The 21,554-nt window shown below is 44.0% G+C and overlaps 1 protein-coding gene across 2 annotated transcripts in view; it reads right to left on the bottom strand.

Annotated features, from left to right (window-relative positions):
• The window catches only part of LOC121279357 (PRELI domain containing protein 3A-like), a 42,652-nt gene extending 26,708 nt beyond the window's left edge, over positions 1-15,944 (bottom strand). For both annotated transcript variants that reach the window (XM_041190538.1, XM_041190539.1), the window contains exons 1-3: positions 15,715-15,944; positions 4,014-4,182; positions 1,396-1,485 (exon numbers count right to left, since the gene is read on the bottom strand). In XM_041190538.1, the coding sequence (XP_041046472.1) occupies positions 1,396-1,485; positions 4,014-4,182; positions 15,715-15,746 (291 nt within the window). In that variant the 5' untranslated portion in view covers positions 15,747-15,944. The remainder of the gene's footprint in view (positions 1-1,395; positions 1,486-4,013; positions 4,183-15,714) is intronic.
• Positions 15,945-21,554: the final 5,610 nt, after the last annotated feature.

Genomic DNA, 21,554 nt, shown 5'->3' with positions numbered 1-21,554 from the left:
TACAGGTGTCCATAATGCATGGCCATTTCCCTCGCTTACCCTGCCCCCCCATCTCAATTGCCTGTGCAAGGGATGCAGCGCCAGGGCAGCACTTGATCCCCCGCCCGCCCACCCCCCCAACCCCCCACGCCCGCCTTCAGCAGTCGCCTCCAAGGCTGGCCAGCACTATCCCCAGCCACTCCCCCCTCCCCTCAGCAGTCGCTTGCGGGGCCAGGTATCAGTTTCCCCCAACCCCCGGTACCCGAGGCCTATAAACAACAGGTGAGCTGTGGAGAACGCTGTTGCTCACTCACCTCAGTTCCCCCAAGGTGAAGGCCGCCAAGCGCACGTTGCCTGCTTGCTGTTGCGAAACACGCCGGTGTGCTTTCCCACCAATGTGGACGGACAATATGGTGGGGTTCCAAGAGCCTGGTGGGTGGCATTTTAATTATATGCTAATGAATTACAAAAGTTTTCTTGAATGGGGTTCAAGAATTTTGCACCCCCTTCACACTGTTTGTATCTTAATTGATGTTAGAGTAATTGAAGCCCCCAATGATTACTGCCCTATTATTTTTGCACTCAGAAGAGCAAACATGTAGACAGATTTCTAACTCCCTTCCACTCTTTGGGGGTCTATAGTACACTCCAAGCAGTGTGGCTGCCCCTTTTTTATTTCTGAGCTCAACTCATATGGCCTCATTTGATACTTCATTTAGTATATCATCCCTCCTCACAACTGTAATTGACACTTTAACCAATAATTCTGCACCCCCACTTTTTTTATCCCCCCACCCTATATCCAGGCATGTTGAGTTGCCATTTCTACCCCTCCTTAAGCCAGGTTTCTGTTATGGTGATGATATCATGCTGCCATGCATCTATTTGTGCCTTTAACTCAATCAGCTTTATTTACAATGCTCCTTGCATTTACATATATACTTTTCAACACTGCCAAATTCCTGTTCTGTACACTTTTAAACCTGTGCAGCTTTTGTCTTTCAGAGTCACTCACTAATAGTCTATCTCCCGTTCCCTGCTCTGAATTCACCCTCAGATTCCCAACCCCTGCTCATCTAGTTTAAAGAAAGCACTTCCAACAGTGCAGCACTCCCTCAGTACTGCACTGGAGCATCAGCCTTGAGTTTTGCACTCAAGCCCTGGTGTGGGACTTAAACTGGAACCTTATGACTCAGGGATGAGAGAACTACCAAATGATCCAACAGCTAACACTATAAATTCAATAATGCAAAGCTTTTAGAAAAGACAGTATCCCTGATGTTTTCTATTGTGGAATAATACCAGTTCCTATTTTTTTTAAAAAGTTGTTTGGAGGAGGAAGAAAAAGCCTTGGGTATTTGCATATTATCATACAGATGCTCCATGGTGTCAGGAGTTTCAAATTCATATACTTACATTAGAAGAACTAAGTTCCATTGTCCGTTCAACTGGATCTACAACAGAATGTTCTTTAATATACGTAGTGGTCCTGCTTGTACCTAGGATCTAGCAAAAACACATTACGTAGGCTATTGTATGAAACTACCCCAATGCTACCTTTATTTTACTTCAATTTCTGTATAATATTGTTAAATTCCACTAAATACAGAACTAGAATATAATGCAAATTTCAAGGAGTTAAGTGAATTTAATCCCATACAAGTCTTTTGGAGATATAATTACTGGGGCTTTGTATCTATTTTACAACAGTGAGTGCTGGATTAATTTCCTTAAACCACACCTCACTGGCAAAATTGAAAACACTGAGGCCACCAGCTACAAAATATTTACACTGAAATTGGAAACTTCCTATTTGGTGCTTGTGTTACATAGAAAATAGAAGGAGTAGTAGGTCATTCGGCCCTTCAAGCCCGCTCCATCATTCAATATGATCATGGCTGATCCGCTATCTCAACGCCATCCTCCTGCTCTCTCCCCATACCCCTTTATGCCTTTAGAGACTAGAAATCTATTTCCTTCTAAAATATATTCAGTGACTTGGCCTCCACAACCTCCTGTGGTAGAGAATTCCATAGGCTCATCAAACTCTGAGTGAAGTTTCTCCTCATCTCAGTCCTCAATGGCCTACCCTGTTTCCTGAAATTGTAATCCTTTTTTCTAGACCTCCCAACCAGAGGAAACATCTTCCCTGCATCCAGTTTGTCCAGCCCTGTCAGAATTTTATATGTTTCAATGAGATCCCCTCTCATTCTTCTAAACTAGTCAGCCCAATCTCTCCTCATAAGACAATGCTGCCATCCCAGGAATCAGTCCGGTGAACCTTCACTGCATTCCCTCTCTGGTAAGTATATCATTTCTTAGGTAAGGGGACCAAAACTGCATACAATACTCCAGGTGTGATCTCACCAAGGCCCTGTACAGCTGCAGTAAAACATCCTTGCTCCTGTACCCAAGCCCTCTTGCAATGAAGGCCATTTGCGTTCTTAATTGCTTTGCACCTGCATGCTCGCTTTCAGTGATTGGCATAAAGGACACCCAGGTCCCCTTGTACATCAACATTTTCCAATCTATCACCATTTTAAATAATACTGTGCCATTCTGTTTTTCTTACCAAAGTGGATAACTTCAGTTATCCACATTATACTGCATCTGCCATGTATTTGCCCACTCTCTCAACTTAGCTAAATCGCCTTGAAGCCTCTTAACATCCTCCTCACCATTCACATTCCCATCTAGTTTTGTGTCGTCAGCAAACTTGGAAATATCACAAAAACAGAATTACCTGGAAAAACTCAGCAGGTCTGGCAGCATCATGACAGAGAGTCATGAGGACTCGAAACGTCAAGTCTTTTCTTCTCCGCCGATGCTGCCAGACCTGCTGAGTTTTTCCAGGTAATTCTGTTTTTATTTTGGATTTCCAGCATCTGCAGTTTTTTGTTTTTATCTCTTGGAAATATCACATTTGGTTCCCTCATCCAAATCATTGATATATACATATAATAGCTGGGGCCGAAGCACTGATCCCTGCGGTACCCCACTAGTCATCACCTGCCACTTGGAAAAAGACCCATTTATTCCTACTATTTCTTTCCTGCCTGCTATCCAATTCTCAATCCATGCCAATATATTACCCCCAATCCCATATGCTTTAATTTTTCACACTAACCTCTTATTTGGGACTTTATCAAAAGCTTTCTGAAAATCCAAATACACCTCACCCACTGGTTCTCCCTTATCTATTCTGCTAGTTACCAGTCCCGGTCAGGCACAATCCTGCTGCTTTTAAGGTCGGGTGCTTCGGGTCCAGCAGTTTGGGCTGGGCTGGGTTGGGTCAAGCCAATAACTAGTCAGCGTGCCATTGCGCCAATGCAGCACCGAGCCAAACAAGCCGGTAAGTTATTTTACGCATCTAATAATAATTAAAATTCATGCATGACAGCTTAAAAAAAAAAGTCCCGGTCAGGCATCGCTGGTTTTCGGATAGTTGGATTTGAGACATTGTACCTGTATAAATAATATGAGGGATTAAGCAGGTTGGCTAAATTATTGTACTTTTACACCTGGATTTTCATACAGATTGCCCAACATTCTAACTATAAACCTGGACCTGAGTTCATTTACTATGAATTAGGCACATGAAGCTTACTAATGGCAATGTATAAACATACGAATTAAGAACAGAGTAGGCTATTTGGCCCCTCAAGCCTGCTCCGCCATTTGATAAGATCATAGCTGATCTGATTGTGGCTTCACCACCACTTTCCTGCCTGCCCCTGATAAAAATCCAATAGTTTCAGCAACTAAATAAATAAAGCAAAGTAAATGTCACTTCCTTAATCTCCATACAGGAAAATATTTGAGTTTAATTTTATTCCAGATTTAATTCAGAAACTAGGTTACTCTGCACTAACCTTTATGCAGGCTAACTGTGTCAAATTTTTAGGGACCTGCACATTAACAGATCTTGGACCTTAAAAGCTCCTGTTGATTTTGACTATTTTGCATGAACAATATTAACCAATGGCATCAAAATTAATTGAAAATAATGTACAAAATATTGCTGTCAAACTTACAGCCATAACAATGCTGGGAAGTCCCCACTCTGTACTCAACAGACGTTGGCTATGCAATCTTCCTTGAGTATCGAGATTTCTCTCCAACACATCCACTCCCACCACGTTGGGGTTCATGGGATTAGGGTATTTCCGCATTGCAGCTTTGATGACCGTCTCCCATGGATGACTAAAGGACACAAACAAGTACATATAAACTGACACTACTGTATTAGGAACAGGAGGAAAGAAGTAGGTGCAAAAGAGGTCCATTTAACAGAAAGGAAGTTACAAAACTATTACCCTAGCCAAGTTTAAAATCTGCTAAAATGCGTGTGTACAACAGATACTTTAAATGCTCATATGCTGAGATATAGCAATGCACAATGCACCACAGCGTAGGAATTAACTTTAAAAATATTAGACCATTTAATTCTAGCAGAAAATACCGGAATTTCCTTTTTCCATACCACAGTCTATTTCTCATCATATTTGTTCACTAAAATGTATTGCATATATTCCCATAATGTATGCCAAATGAATTGGTAGCAGCACTAAGACTGAAATTACCAACATCACAAAATGTCTTTAGCTCACTCAGTCTGGAAAGAGGTGATCTGTATGATCACCCACAAGTCAGGAGGAACTCTTCAAACGATAAAAGTAAAATACTGCTGATGCTGGAAATCTAGAACAAAAACAAAAATACCTGGAATTCGCTGCTCCCAATGCAGTCTCCTCCACATTGGAGAAACCAAACGCAGACTGGGTGACTGCTTTGCGGAACACCTTCGGTCTGTCCGCAAGCATGACCCAGACCTCCCTGTCACTTGCCATTTCAACACACCACCCTGCTCTCATGCCCACATGTCTATCCTTGGCCTGCTGCAATGTTCCAGTGAAACTCAACGCAAACTGGAGGAACAGCACCTCATCTTCCAACTAGGCACTTTACAGCCTTCCGGACTGAATATTGAGTTCAACAACTTCAGATCATGAACTCTCTCCTCCATCCCCACCCCCTTTCCATTCCCCCTTTTTCTAATAATTTATCATTTTTTAACAAATATATTTTTCTTTTCCTACCTATTTTTAAATTTATTTCGATCTATTGTTTTATCTCAACCTTTCAGCCCATTTCGATACCTTCCCCCGACCCCCAAACCTAGCTTGTCCTGCTTGCTACCCTTAATGTCCCCATTAGCACATTCCTTAGATAATACCACACCCCTTTGTCCTTTTGTCTATGACATCTTTGGTAATCTCTTCTTTGCCTTCACCTATCACTGGCCCCCTATCGAGCTCTACCTGTCCCACCTCCCTCTACCAGCTTATATTTCACCTCATTTCTCGATTTACTTAGTTCTGATGAAGGGTCATAAGGACTCGAAATGTCAACTGTATTCCTCTCCGCAGATGCTGTCAGACCTGCTGAGTTTTTCCAGGTGTTTTTATTTCTCTTCAAACGATGTTTAACTTTTTCAAACAGAGATATGTAAGAAGGTAAGGACAATGGGGATTGGCAGAATGGCAGAACATGCTCAAAAGGTTATATGGCCTACTTCTGCTCCAATGTTCCTAAATGAAAAGGAACGCTAACAAATGTTAGGTATAAGCATTGGAAAGAAAACTGAGCTGTGAAGGAATAGGGGTCAAATAATACGGAACTAATACAGGAATATTAGGTTAAAAGTTACTTTGGGTAAACTCACAGTAAAACATATTTTAACAGGGGTCAAAACTAGCTTGCAAAAACAGCAAGTTTAGCTCCCTTCACAACAATGTGAATTCACCAATAAGAAGTGCACTCACCTAAAAAACAGTATTCTATGGTTCTTGACATTATATTAGCATATACAGTGCTACCCCTGATAATTAAAACCACAATCAGATAAAAGAATGCTAGGCCTCAAGTCTTACACCAAATATAGGAAACTAATTAGGAACATAGGAATAGGAATAGGAATAGGCCATTCAGCCCATGGAGCCCACTCTGCCATTCAATACGATCATGGCTGATTGAATATTTCAATGCCGTTTACCCACACTATTCCCATAACACTTTATGTTGTTGTTAATCAGAAATCTATTAATCTCCAGCTTAAACATACTCAATGTCTGAGCTTCCACAGCCCTCTGGGGTAGAGAATTCCAAACATTCACAACCCTCTGAGTAAAGAAAGAAAGTTCTCCTCACCTTGGTCCTAAGTGGCTTCCCCCTTATTTTGAAAATGTGCCCCCTGGTTCTAGACTTCCCAACCAGGGAAAACACTTACCTGCATCTACCCTGTCTATTCTTTTAAGTATTTTGTAGATTTCAATGAGATCACCTCTCATTCTTCAAAACTCCAGAGAATACAGGCCCAGTTTCCCCAATCTCTCTTCATAAGACAGTCCTGTCATCCCCGGAACAAGTCTGGTGAACCTTCATTGCACTTCCTCTATGGCAATGATACTCTTTGAGGTAAGGGGACCAAAACTGCACACAGTACTCCAGGTGAGGTCTAACAAAGCTTCTATACAACTGAAGCAAGACTTCTCTACTCCTGTGCTCAAATCCTCTCACAATAAAGGCTAACATTCCATTAGCCTTCCTAACTGCCTGCTACACCTGCATGTTAGCCTTCAGTGACTTATGGACAAGGGCACCCAGGTCCCTTTGTACATCTACACTTTCTAATCTCTTACCATTGAGGAAATACTCTGTTCCTTCTACCAAAGTGGATAACCTCACATTTTTCCACTTTAGATTCCATGTGCCATGTTTCTGCCCACTCACTAAGTCTGTCCAAATCCTCCTGTAGCCGCTTTACATCTTCCTCACAACACACATTCCTGCCTAGCTTTGTATCACCCGCGAACTTGGAAATATTACATTTGGTCCCCACATCCAAATCATTGATATATATTGTGAACAGCTGGGGCCCAAGTACAGATGCTTGCGATGCCCCACTAGTCACAGCCTGCCAACCGAGAATGAGCTGTTTGTTCCTACACTCTGTTTTCTGCCTGTTAGCCAATCCTTAATCCATGCCTCCTATTCCATGTGCTTTTATTTTTCTAATCAACCTCCTGTGGGGGACTTTATCAAAAGCCTACATCAACTCTCCTCTATTAATTTTGTTAGCAATATCCTCAAAAAAAACTCCAACAAGTTCGTCAAACATGATTTCCCATTTGCAAATCCATGCTGACCATGCCCAATCAGATCATGGTTATCCAAGTATCCATTTAGCACATCCTTTATGATAGATTCTGGTACTTTCCCTACTACTGATAAGGCTAACCGGTCTGTAGTTCTGTTTTCTCTCTCCCTCCCTTCCTAAGTAGTGGGGTGACGTTTACCATCTTCCAATTTTCAGGAACCATTCCAGAATCTATAGAATTCTTGAAAATTATCATCAATGCATCCACCATCTCTATAGCAACTTCTTTCAACACTCTGGGATACAGAATGTCAGGTCCCAAGATTTATCAACTTTCAGTCCCATTAATTTCTTCAATACAACCTTCTTACTTGTACTAAATTCCTTCAACTCCTCATTTTCCCTAGTCCCTTGGATCTCTAAATCTGGGAGACTTCCTGTATCTTCCTCAGTAAAAATAGACACAATGTAATAATTTAGCTTCTCTGCCATTTCTCTATTCCCCATTATGAATTCTCCTGACTCTGCCTGCAATGGACCCACATTTGTCTTAGCTAAACACTTCCTTTTTACAAAACAAAAACAAAAATACCTGGAAAAACTCAGCAAGTCTGACAGCATCTGCGGAGAGGAACACAGTTAACATTTCGAGTCCGTATGACTCTTCAACAGAACCAAGGAAAAATAGAGAAGAGGTGAAATATAAGCTGGTTTGGTGTGTGGGGGGGGAGAGGAACAAGTAGAGCTGGATAGAGGGCCAGTGATAGGTGGAAATAACCAAAAGATGTCACAGACAAAAGGACAAAGAGGTGTTGAAGCTGGTGATATTATCTAAGGAATGTGATAATAAAGGTACAGATAGCCCTAGCGGGGGTGGGGTGAGGGGAAGGGATCGAAATAGGCTAAAAGGCAAAGATAAAACAATGGATGGAAATACATTTAAATATAATGGAAATAGGTGGGAAAAGAAAAATCTATATAAATTATTGGAAAAAAGGGATATCAGAAAGGGGGTGGGGATGGAGGAGAGAGTTCATGATCTAAAATTGTTGAACTCAATATTCAGTCCGGAAGGCTGTAAAGTGCCTAGTCGGAAGATGAGGTGCTGTTCCTCCAGTTTGCATTGAGCTTCACTGGAACAATGCTGCAGGCCAAGGGTGGACATGTGGGCATGAGAGCAGGGTGGAGTGTCGAAATGGCAAGCGACAGGGAGGTCTGGGTAATGCTTGTGGACAGACCGCAAAGCGATCACCCAGTCTACGTTTGGTCTCTCCAATGTAGAGGAAACCGCATTGGGAGCAGTGAATGCAGTAGACTAAATTGAGGCAATTGCAAGTGAAATGCAGCTTCACTTTAAAAGAGTGTTTGGGCCCTTGGACGGTGAGGAGAGGGGAAGTAAAGGGGCAGGTGTTGCACCTTCTGCGATCGCAGGGGAAGGTCTGTGGGAGGGGGTTGAGGTGTAGGGGGTGATGGAGGAGTGGACCAGGGTGTCCCGGAGGGAACGATCCCTGCGGAATGCCACCGGGGGGGGTGAAGGGAAGATGTGTTTGGTGGTGGCATCATGCTGGAGTTGGCGGAAATGGCGGAGGATGATCCTTTGAATGCGGAGGCTGGTGGGGTGATAAGTGAGGACAAGGGGGACCCTATCATAGTTCTGGGAGGGAGAGGAAGGTGTGAGGGCGGATGCGCGGGAGATGGGCCGGACACGGTTGAGGGCCCTGTCAACCACCGTGCGTGGAAAACCTCGGTTAAGGAAAAAGGAAGACATGTCAGAGTAACTGTTTTTGAAAGTGGCATCATCAGAACAGATGCGATGGAGGCAGCGGGGTGTGAGGAGCTGTAGTCGAGGTAGCTGTGGGAGTCAGTAGGCTTGTAATGAGCATTGGTGGACAGTCTATCACCAGAAATTGAGACAGAGAGGTCAAGGAAGGGAAGGGAAGGGAAGTGTCAGAGATGGACCATGTGAAAATGATGGAGGGGTGGAAATTGGAAGCAAAATTAATAAATTTTTCCAGGTCCAGACGAGAGCATGAAGCAGCACCGAAGCTATCATTGATCTACCGGAGAAAGAGTTGTGGGATGGGGCCGGAGTAGGACTGGAACAAGGAATGTTCCACATATCCCATAAAGAGACAGGCATAACTGGGGCCCATGGGGGTACCCATAGCCACAGCTTTTATATGGAGGAAGTGAGAGGCGTTTAAGGAGAAAGTTTTTACAGTCGTTTTTGTTTTTTGCTAGTCTGCATTCATATTCTATTCTCCCCTTCTTTACCAGTTTCTTGGTCTTCCTCTGCTGCTTTCTAAAAACCTCCCAATCCTCAGGTTTGCTGCTACTTCTGACAACTTTATTTGCCTTTTCTTTTAATCTTATACAATCCTTAACTTCCTTTGTCAGCCACGGTTGACAGACTTTTTTGGGTTTTTGCGCTTTGAAGAAATGTATAGGTGCTGAAAGTTATGTAATAGTTCTTTGAAGACAATCCATTGCCTGTGTACAGTCATACCTTTTAATGTATTTTCCCAACCCACCGCAGCCAATTTGTCCCTCATGCCTTCATAATTTCCTTTGTTTGACTTTAACCCCCTTGCTTCAGAGTGAAATACCTGGCTTTCAAATATAATGTAAAATTCTGTCATATTGTGGTCACTCATCCCTAAAGGTCCTTTTACAAGGTTATTAGTTAGCCCCTTTTCATTACATAATACTGGATCTAAAATAGCCTGTCCTCTAGTCGGCTCCTTAACACACTGCTCTAAAAAACCATCCCTAAAACACTCCAGAAATTCGTCTTCCACAGCATTAGTGGTCAATTGGTTTACCCAGTCTATATGCAGACTGAAATCACCCATGAATACTGTATTGCCCATGCTACATGCTTCTCTCATCTCCTGATTAATACCATGCCCCACACTACCATCACCAGTTAGTGGCCTATAAACAACTCAATGTCTGCTGTCCTTTGCTGTTTCTTTGCTCTGCCCAAACAGATTCCACACATTGTTCTTCCGATCTGAGATCCTCCCTTATTAACGCACTGATCCCATCCCTTATTATCAGCGCAACTTCACCTTCTTTCCCTTGTCTGTCCTTCCTAAACATTGAATATCCTTGAATATTCAGTTCATTTCTACTTAACCATTAATTATACAAAATTCATTATAAATGTCTCAACTCAAACTTAAATCTTAAGATTCGTTAAGATTCTTGTAGATTGACTTCAGACCTGTTCTGAACCAGCGAATCTCACATACTCGGGGATTAAGGTGATTTAATTTAATATTAGATGGATATCCTTACTTTCTTTTGAAATGCTCTGTTACAAGCCTAAACCTAGGATTTTCTAAGAACTAGCTAAGATTCTAAGATCTAGGATAAAAGCAAAAAACTGCAGATGCTGGAAATCCAAAACAAAAATAAAAATACCTGGAAAAATTCAGCAGGTCTGCCAGCATCTGCTGAGAGGAATACAGTTAACGTTTCGAGTCCGTATGAGTCTTTAACAGAACTAAGGAAAAATAGAAGAGAGATAAAATATAAGCTGGTTTAAAGGGGGGCAGGGGTAGGTAGAGCTGGATAGAGGGCCAGTGATAGGTGGATATTGCCAAAAGATGTCATAGACAAAAGGACAGAGGTGTTGACGGTGGTGATATTAGCTAAGAAACCGTCAACACCTCTTTGTCCTTTTGTCTATGACACCTTTTGGCAATCTTCACCTATCACTGGCCCTCTTTCCAGCTCTAACTGTCCTACCCCCCCTAAACCAACTTATATTTCACCTCTCTTCTATTTTCCTTTAGTTCTGTTGAAGAGTCACATGGACTCTAAACATTAACTGTATTCCTCTCCAACGATGCTGTCAGACCTGCTGAGTTTTTCCAGGTATTTTTATTCTAAGAATTAGGTTGTAATACACTACAGAGCAACACACTACTCCAAAATAGATCACAGGAGCATTATAAAACAAAATTTGAGGCAATTCTCTGGATAAGATGTTGGCCACTTTGAACAGAGATTAATTTTTTTTTCCACTCAGAGGGTTGCGAATCTTGCGAATTCTATGCACCAGAGAGGATTGAAGGCTGGGATATCAAAAGGGCAAATGCTAAGAGAACATTTTGCTTGTGAAGGGATCTAAAACTAGGAGGCACCATTTCAAAATTTTTAAAAATGTGAAATCGTCCATTTTGGCTGAAAGAATAAAGAAGCATCTTATCTAAATGGTGAGTTTGCAGAGCTGAGTTGCAGAGGGATCTGTGCATGAATCGCAAAACGTTAGTACGCAAGTACAGCAAATAATTAGGAAAGCTAATAGAATGTTATCATTTATCCCGAGGGGAATTGAATACAAAAGGTTATGCTTCAGTTATACAGGGCATTGGTGAGACCACATCTGGAGTATTGTGTACTGTATTGGTCTCTTTATTTAAGGAAGGATGTAAATGCATTGGAAGCAGTTCAGATAAGGTTCAATACTAATACCTGTAATGGGAAGGTTGTCTTATGAGGAAAGGTAGGACAGGCTAATCTTGCATCCGCTGGAGTTTAGAACAGCAGGAGGCAACTTGATTGAAACATATAAGGTCCTGATGGGTCTTGACAGTGTAGATGTGGATGTTTCTTCTTGAGGGAGCATCTAGAACTAGGGGTCACTGTTTAAAAATAAGGGATCACCCATTTAAGAAAGAGATGAGGAGAAATTTTTTTCTCTCAGTGGGTTGGGAATCTTTGGAACACTCTTCCTCAAAAGGCAGTGGAAGCAGAGTGTGAGGGGACTAAGACCTCACACTGTATACCTTTTGTGTGTATGTGTATATATAAATATATATTTTAGATATAGATATCCTCGTGGCTATTTCTAAAATTTTAAAAACTGGACCAAGACCTTCTAAGATGGCTGAATCAATGTCTGTCTGTGAACTTTGAACAAAAGGAGCTACTTGGCAGTGTCGAAGAAACCTGCACCTCATTATCCCTGAGGAGACACTAACGACCCCCCTGTGGGCTGCACAGACAAATTCAAAGAAAGCTATACAAAGGCCATCTGCATTTCTTAACCCAGATTGAGCAACCGGAGTCTACACATCCGCTATGACAAAAGGTCCCGCAACCTTCCTTTCAATTCTTAATGGTTGAGATATTTAACCATCCCGGGGCCAGGCAAGGGATATACATCCTTTGTCATAGATAATGTGGAGAGGTGGGAGTCATGTGATATGGACCTCTAGCTTGTGGAACCAGCTATGTTGCCTTGCTGTACTGCAAACTCAGTCTGCTATTTTACCACCTAACCAGCAGCATCACAGAAAAAGGAGCTCTGCCAGATTGAATACCTGGTGCCATCTACACTGTCTTCTGTTGGAACTTCTGCACCATCGCCCACAGTACTGATTCCTCGCTGCATGCCATTGTGTGAAGTCAACTCCACCAGTAAAGTGAATTATACAGCATCAGTTTTCAACCGCCAACCTCCATGCAGGAATACTTTATTGGTATTACTTATTTATTGGTACCTTACTTTGATTCTAGATCCAAGTGTAATAATATTTATTTTCTCTGTGGTCTCTGCACTGTAATTTTTCTCTATCCCTCTTCTACTGTATGAATGCAACGGAGGCAATGCTGCTATCCTCCTCCTGCGGCTTGAGTGTGCGCAAATAAACTAACCCTTTGAGTTCATCCAATCTCAAGTTTGCTTTGGGATTATTAATAGAAATTGGATCACACCAAATCTGAGAGGTTGGGAAATACGCCACTGCTTATAAAGGGGGAAGCAAATCAAAACAACTTTCTGTTTATGGACCGATAGCGAGGGGAAAAATTAATGTTGTTTAAATTAATGCCTCTCCTGTCCGTAACAAGCGTCTTTGAATATTTTTAAGGCAGAGATAGAGAGATTCTTGAAAAGCAAGGGGGTAGGTGGGAATGTGGAGTTGTGGTTACAATCAGATCAGCCATGATTTTATTGAATGGCAGAGCAGGTTTAAGGAGCCAAGTTGCCTACTCCTGCTCCTAATTCATATGTTTCCCATTTAAGACAGAGATGAGGAGGAATTTCTTCTCTCAGAGGGTTGCTAATCTTTGGAATTCTCTACCCAGAAAGCAGTGTATATATTGAATGTATTCAAGACTGAGTTAGACAGATTTTTTAAATGTACAAGCGTTATGGGGGCCAGGCAGGAAAGCAGAGTTGGGACCATGCTCAGATCAGCCATGATCTTATCAAATGGTGGAGCAGGCTCGAGGGAATGAATGTCCTACTTCCTTTATCTCATGTTGTGATTCATTTTTGGACTCTAAGGGAATCAAGGGAAATAGGATTCTGTTGGGAAAATGGAGTTGAAGTCACAAATTGTTATAGTTTGATTAAATGGCAGAGCAAGCTTGAGGGGGAAAATAGCCTAATCCAACTCCTACCTCTTATATTTTTATCAAGCTACATAAGGAGGATTAGGACAGATGACCAAAAGCTTGGTCAAAGGAGTGTCTTAAAAGGAGAGAGGGGTAAAGAAGCTGAGAGGTTTAGGGAGGGATTCCAGAGTTTAGGGCTGAGGCAGCATGGCTGGCAATGTGCATCAATTAAAACCTAGTTTGCGCACGTGGCGGAGGGGGTTACAGAGATATGGAAAGACGAGGCCATGGAGGGATTTGAAAAGGTTTGTTTTCGAATGGCATCGTCAAAAGGATAGCATGCAGGTGAGAAAGAGGAGGGGGCAGTGCCACTGGAACGAAGTTCATCTTTGGGGGAACCTGGGGCCTCGATTCAAGGAATGCACCTCCAAAAGTCCATCACTCGGCATGACACCTGGACATTTTGTAGAGTGGGCTTGAACCCGGAACCTTCAAGGGTTTCAGCACTGGAGGAGGCTGACACAACAACCATTACTCAGGGCTAGGATTTTGAGGTTTGACACCAGGTACACTGGTCGTACCTGCGGTATAAATCTCCAGATGGTTAACTAGGATCATCATCACATCTGTTCCCAGATAAACAAGGAGTTGGATACAGCTGGATAAGGGATGTAGTAAACAATTAAAATGCCTTCCAATGGAAGGTGTTTTGCACACAGAGATACACAGGAATATTTTTTCAAAAATAGCAAACGTTCCTTCAGTTCTCTATGCAGTAGTCTCCGCAGTTTACGGGAGATATTCTGTAAAACATTTTCTGCGTAAAATTCAGCGATTTCCACAGAGCCACAAGCTAAGCTGCTCAAGCAGAGTTAAACATCATTGGGGTGACAGTCAGCACCCGCATCGTACCGGCTCCCGACACAATCATCTCAGGGCCAGTGACTGAGGGGCAGACTGAATTATCCCTCCCCCACCGATTCAGGACGGGACACACCACCCCCTCCCCCACCGATTCAGGACGGGACACACCACCCCTCCCCGATTCAGGACGGGACACCCCCCCCCCCCCTCCCCGATTCAGGACGGGACACCACCCTCCCCCTCCCCGATTCAGGACGGGACACCCCACCCCCCCCCTCCCCGATTCAGGACGGGACACCCCCCCCCCCCTCCCCGATTCAGGACGGGACACCCCCCCCCCTCCCCGATTCAGGACGGGACACCCCCCCCCCCCTCCCCGATTCAGGACGGGACACCCCCCCCCTCCCCGATTCAGGACGGGACACCCCCCCCCTCCCCCTCCCCGATTCAGGACGGGACACCACCCTCCCCCTCCCCGATTCAGGACGGGACACCACCCTCCCCCTCCCCGATTCAGGACGGGACACCCCCCCCCCTCCCCCTCCCCGATTCAGGACGGGACACCACCCTCCCCCTCCCCGATTCAGGACGGGACACCCCCCCCCCTCCCCCTCCCCGATTCAGGACGGGACACCCCCCCCTCCCCCTCCCCGATTCAGGACGGGACACCCCCCCCCCCTCCCCGATTCAGGACGGGACACCCCCCCCTCCCCGATTCAGGACGGGACACCCCCCCCTCCCCGATTCAGGACGGGACACCCCCCCCCCTCCCCCTATCAGGACGGGACAACCCCCCCCCTCCCCCTATCAGGACGGGACAACCCCCCCCCCCCTCCCCGATTCAGGACGGGACACCCCCCCCCCTTCCCTCCCCGATTCAGGACGGGACACCCCCCCCTCCCCGATTCAGGACGGGACACCCCCCCCCTCCCCCTCCCCGATTCAGGACGGGACATCCCCCCCCCCTCCCCCTCCCCGATTCAGGACGGGACACCCCCCCCCCCTCCCCCTCCCCGATTCAGGACGGGACACCCCCCCCCCTCCCCGATTCAGGACGGGACACCCCCCCCCCTCCCCGATTCAGGACGGGACACCCCCCCCCCTCCCCGATTCAGGACGGGACACCCCCCCCCCCCTCCCCGATTCAGGACGGGACACCCCCCCCCCCTCCCCGATTCAGGACGGGACACCCCCCCCCCCTCCCCGATTCAGGACGGGACACCCCCCCCCCTCCCCGATTCAGGACGGGACACCCCCCCCCCTCGCTTCCGGCCGGACCCCGACACCCCCTACCCCCCCCCCCCCCACCCCTCCCTCGCTTCCGTCCGGACCCCGACACCCCCTCTCCCCCCATAAATTACCTAAACAAGTGCTCCGAGCTCCAGATCTTCATGTTACCACCGGTCAGGCCGCTCTCCGGTGCTAACAGCACCGGGAAATGAGCCACTCCCTCTCTCCCTGTATCCAACGCTGAGGCCGGCGGCTGAAACCGATGCCGAACCCTCCCGCTCCCTGAATCAATGCTCGGCCTGACAGAAGCCGGTAAACAGGGCCGGATTCCAGGACAGGCTTCGAACCCCCACCCCGCCCATATTCAGCGGCGCTGCCGCTCCCCGTCAGTGCCCCGCCCCCGCGCGCACAGCGCGAGCCGCGCCCACGTTCAACGGCACTGCCCCCCACCCCACCCCTAACCCCGGTCTGTGCCGCGCGCCCCTCCCCTCACCCCGCGCATTCCGCACCAGGACCTCTGTGCCCCGCCCCCTCACCCACGCCCCGCCCCCACCCAGCACATTCCCCGATGACGTCACCCGCACTGCTGCCGTTCTCGCAAACGGCGCGGTCACCGTAAGCAAAACGGATGAAAGCAAAAAAGAACTGCGGATTCTGGAAATCGAAAACAAAAACAAAAATACCTGGAAAAACTCAGCAGGTCTGGCAGCATCTGTGGAAGGAAGCACATTTAACGTTTGGAGTCCGCATAACTCTTCAACAGAACTAAGTAAAAATAGAAAAGGGGTGAAATATAAGCTGGTTTAAGGCGGGGGGGGGGGGTGGCGGCGGAGGTTGGGACAAGAGAGCTGGTCGGAGGGCCAGTGATAGGTGGAGATAACCAAAAGCTGTCTCAGACAAAAGGACAAAGAGGTGTTGAAGGTGATGATATTATCTAAAGGAATGTGCTAATTAAGGGTAGAAAGCAGGACAAGCAAGGTACAGATAGCCTCACCCTGCTCTCATGCCCACATGGCTGTCCTTGGCTTGCTGCATTGTTCCAGTGAAGCTCAATGCAAACTGGAGGAACAGCACCTCATGTTCCGACTCAGCACTTTACAGCCTTCTGGACTGAATATTGAGTTCAACAATTTTAGATTCTGAACTCTCTCCTCCATCCCCACCCCCTTTCTGATTTTCGCCCTCTGTTTTGTTTTTTCCAATAATTTATATAGGTTTTTCTTGCCCCAGCTATTTCCATAATTTTTAAATGTATTTCCATCTATTGTTTTATCTCTACCTTTTAGCCTTTTTTGATTCCTTCACCCCACCCCACCCCCACTAGGGCTATCTGTACCTTGCTTGTCCTGCTTTCTACCCTTAATTAGCACATTCCTTTAGACAACACCTCTTTGTCCTTTTGTCTGTGACATCTTTTGGTTATCTCCACCTATCATTGGCCCTCTATCCAGCTCTCTTGTCTCAACACCCCCCCCCCACTTAAACCAGCTTATATTTCACCCCTTTTCTATTTTTCCTTAGTTCTGTTGATGAGTTATGTGGACTCCAAACGTTAACTGTGCTTCCTTCCACAGATGCTGCCACACCCGCTGAGTTTTTCCAGGTATTTTTGTTTTTATAAACAAAATGGATTTTATTGTAAAAAGCAAATAACTGGATACTGGAAATACAAAACAAAAATAAAAATGCCTGGAAAAACTCAGCAGATCTGACAGCATCTGTGGAGAGGAATACAAGCCTTTTGGAGAGACCAAACGCAGACTGCTGACCACTTTGCAGAACACCTTTGGTCTGTTCGCAAGCATGACCCAGACCTCCCTGTCGCTTGCCATTTCAACACTCCACCCTGCTCTCATGCCCACATGTCCGTCCTTGGCATGCTGCAGTGTTCCAGTGAAGCTCAACGTAAACTGGAGGAATAGCAACTCATCTTCCGACTAAGCACTTTACAGCTTTCCGGACTGAATATTGAGTTCAACAACTTTAGATCATGAACTCTCTCCTCCATCCCCACACCCTTTCCGATCCCCCTTTTTTCCAATAATTTATATAGATTTTTCTTTTCCCACCTATTTCCATTATTTTTAAATGTATTTCAATCCATTATTTTATCTCTACCTCTTAGCCTATTTCGATCCCTTCCCCCCACCCCACCCCCACTAGGGCTTTCTGTACCTTGCTCGTCCTGCTTTCTACCCTTAATGTCACCTATTAGCACATTTCTTAGCTAATATCACCACCTTCAACACCTCTTTGTCCTTTTGTCTTTGACATCTTTTGGCAATCTCCACCTACCACTGGCCCTCTATCCAGCTCTACCTGTGCCACCACCACCTTGCCTTAAACCAGTTTATATTTCACCTCTCTTCTATTTTCCCTTAGTTCTGTTGAAGAGTCATACAGACTTGAAACATTAACTGCATTACTCTCTGCAGATGCTGTCAAAACTGCTGAGTTTGTACAGGTATTTTTATTTTTGTTTTTGTTACGGATTTATTGTTTATTCGGCTAATTCAAGATAAACTGAAGCTAGTAAAAAAAAAACCTGACCGACAACGACACAATTTCTTAAACTGCGGAGGTAATAACTGCTTGCTACAATTTAAAATGTTAAGATTTTAAAATACAAAGCCAGCGCTAAGAAAATAAATTGCCTCACCATTAGACAGAATGTATTCACCTACATATAGAGCAAAACTAGAAAAAGCCCATTCATGTGCTATCCATATCTAAACTTTTGGGTCCAGCTGGTAAAGAAGTTTTGTTCCACTCAAAAGATAGTTATTGTACTTTAGCTTGTAAAGGAATTCTACAAGATGGTAAAAGCTCATTCCCAAAGATATTTCCCGAGTTTCTCACACTGATTCCATAAAAAGGAGCAAGCCTTTTGTAAAAATGTATAAATCTACTAAAACATCTTAACCTTCAAAAAAAAAAAGCATCAATGGCTTAACTCAAAAAACATCCATCAATTAGGTCTGGTCATCTGATCTGTCTGTTAATGCCACTGAGGAAGTTTGGTCATCCTGGATTGGGTCCACATACTAACGATCTTCATCATGACTCACAGAATAATAGTCACTTGGGTGAAGTACTGGTGGGTGCCTACCACCACGGGCTGTACTGAAACAGAGGGACAGAAGAGAACTAGCTAACAAAAATGAACAGAGGAAATAAAATTTCTGATGTATATATAACAGTGTATTGCACCAAATTTGATTAATGGTTTGAAAGGCACCATTTTCCTAAGAACCAGAAATATTTTATAATGTTCTAAGACTAAATAACAAGAATACCTGAAAAGCTATTTATCCAATAGAGGAAAGTTGTTTGGGCTACCGTTTACCACTCACTTGACGCCGATGGTGTGTTTGCCTCTCTGCCTGCTGATTAAATATCTTGCAGTGCGCTGTTACTCCTACATTGTTAGGATAATATGTTTATTAGCCATTCCTAGCCAATCTCACACGCTAGGAGTGAAAGTCATTTTCTTTGTAAAATGCAACATACTGTATTGGATCTAAGAAAAAAAACTACATTTACCTAACTTCAAATGCAATTGTCTCACCTTACAATCTCACCCCTTAACGTTTCGACAGGAGGCATATTTTTTGTTGGTTTTATCTATAATTGTTGGCAAGCAATGGCCACAAAAAGAAGTTGCTAGTAAGGCAAGTAGGAGCCCATTTCAAAAAAAAGAAAGTTATAAAAAGTATGCAAAACAGAAAAATAAAACAATATGAGAAATATCGGCAAATGCGGTTAAGCAAAGAAAGAAAAAAGCCCATCGTAGGGTTTGGATCAAGGTAACTTTGTTTGGGGTGCATGATGACGTAACTATGCGGGGTAATATGCTAGTAGGCGGGGCTAGGGTGGACCTGCGTCATGACGCAATACACACATATATTTCGTGTGTATCCACCAGTGTTGAAGGTTCAGGGAATGTCGAAATGAGACTGGTCGGAGGCTGTGCTCAAATCCTGCGCTGTCCACACAATGAAATCACTCTTCATGTTAAGCGTTTTAAAACGAGGGAAACAATAGAAAAGAAATGGAATGGCGCATCGCCATCTCCTGATACACTAGAACATCTCTGTTCCTCAGCACAGCAGCAGAGGCTGGTAGGAGTGATTGAGGACTTTAATCAGGGGGTCTCAGTTCTCCCAATCTAGCCTTTTCCTGTTGCACTTTCTATCCTCCTAGTTCATTCATTTATTTATTCTATTGTTGGCCCTAATGAGAGATCATATCTCTCTCTTTCACATTTCAATTAGATTTAATAAATTTACTAACTTTTCTCCCCGGCTAACAGCTTGAGCTAGATTAGCTGTTCTCTGGTGGAAGTCTCTCATTGTTTGATTCTTCATTATTTATATTGTCTAACACTGAACCTAATGATGTTGTGGTCATTATTCTCCAGTTTTTCTCTAACTCTTGTCAGATATGTCCCCAATGTAGTTTCCCAGAATTATGCTTCGTTCTTTAATCAGTACAAGTTATGAAAACACACAATTAAGTTAGGTGCTAGAAATTACTTGCAGAGAATCGTTGGCCTTTGCAATAAGGTGGCAGCTCGTGTAGATTCGCTTGCTGCATATGTTCAAAAGGCAGTTGGACGAGTTCCTGCAAGTGGAAGGGATCACAAGTCATGATGGATAGTGATATGGGTTAACGAGGATAGCGGTATCAGCTTCATGATCTTTGAGGTTATCTAATTGTCTGAGGGTCAGAGGAATTTTCCAGTCTTTTATTCTCGATATTGGTACATAGTTTTTTTTTGCCTCTTATAGGAGTTTCCAGAGGAGGAGGGGGGAATGAGTTTAATAGTGAGTTGGTTGTACCATGGGTAGGCTTGGTGGACTTTTCCAGGTATTTTTGCATTAGTGGACTAGAAATAGGTTTAACTAGGAAGCAGTATTTGATGCACTCTAAAAGATATTTTCTACTTTGACTGGGATAAAGTTAATGCATCGTCAATCTTGGGATGAATATTGTCACACAACTCTCTGCAGATATTTGCACTCTCTCATCTCTAATATATGGTTGCAAGTAATGCAGACCAAGAATTGTACCATTCCATTTCCTGTTTCTTAACTTAACGTGGATTGTATGGTACTGCAATCCCTTCGGCCATTTTTACATTCTAACCCTGTGTTAAAATCCTTTATTAACACAGCCATCCCACCTACTTCCACCATCCTTCCCATTTGTAAATATAAAAATATAAAAATATTATCCGGATTCCAATTATTTGAAATGTTCACCGTATTCTTTCTTCTGGCTCTCTCATTCACATTTTTAATATTCCATGCTTTATCTACAACGTATTTGTTTCTCACAGCACAAAATCTCTTTCTTTCCTCCCCTTTTCCTTCCGATTTCTTTCCTCACTATTTTAATTAAGTCTTCTGTTTCTATTTCCAACTTCTGTATTAATCCTGATTCATGGAGCTAAAAATAAAACTCCAAGCACCATTCAAGTTAAATCATTACACCAATGCAAGGACACCTAAGTGTCCAAGCTACCTCAGGTTGTCAAGAAGCACTTCTCTAATTGAAGAATGACTAATTTTAAATCCTAGAATGGGCTTTCAGGTAGTGTAGTCAAAGCAAAACCTCTAGAGAAATTCAAGGTATATTTAAATACTGATGGGGAAACAGGTTTCTAGAGAAGGGTAAGCCAAATAGTCTGTACACGTCTGTTATTCTCTTTGGAATAGCGAATGATTTGTGTGTGCTCTGTTACTTCACAGATTTAAGTTAATTAGTAAAAGAAGTAATGGAGATTTGAGGAAAAACGTTTTAACGCAGCGAATATTTAAGATCTGGAATGCATTGCCCGAGAGTATAATAGATGCAATCGAGACATTCAAGGCGGAATTGGATTATTTTCTGAAAAGGAAGAATGTGCAAGATTGCAGGGAGAAGACAGAAGGAGTGGCATTGGGTAAATTGCTCCTTTGGAGCGCTA

This window comes from Carcharodon carcharias, chromosome 6 (genome assembly GCF_017639515.1).
Source record: "Carcharodon carcharias isolate sCarCar2 chromosome 6, sCarCar2.pri, whole genome shotgun sequence".
Taxonomy (NCBI): domain Eukaryota; kingdom Metazoa; phylum Chordata; class Chondrichthyes; order Lamniformes; family Lamnidae; genus Carcharodon; species Carcharodon carcharias.
The sequence above is the reverse complement of the archived record's forward strand: the minus strand, read 5'-3'. Positions and strand labels throughout refer to the sequence as shown.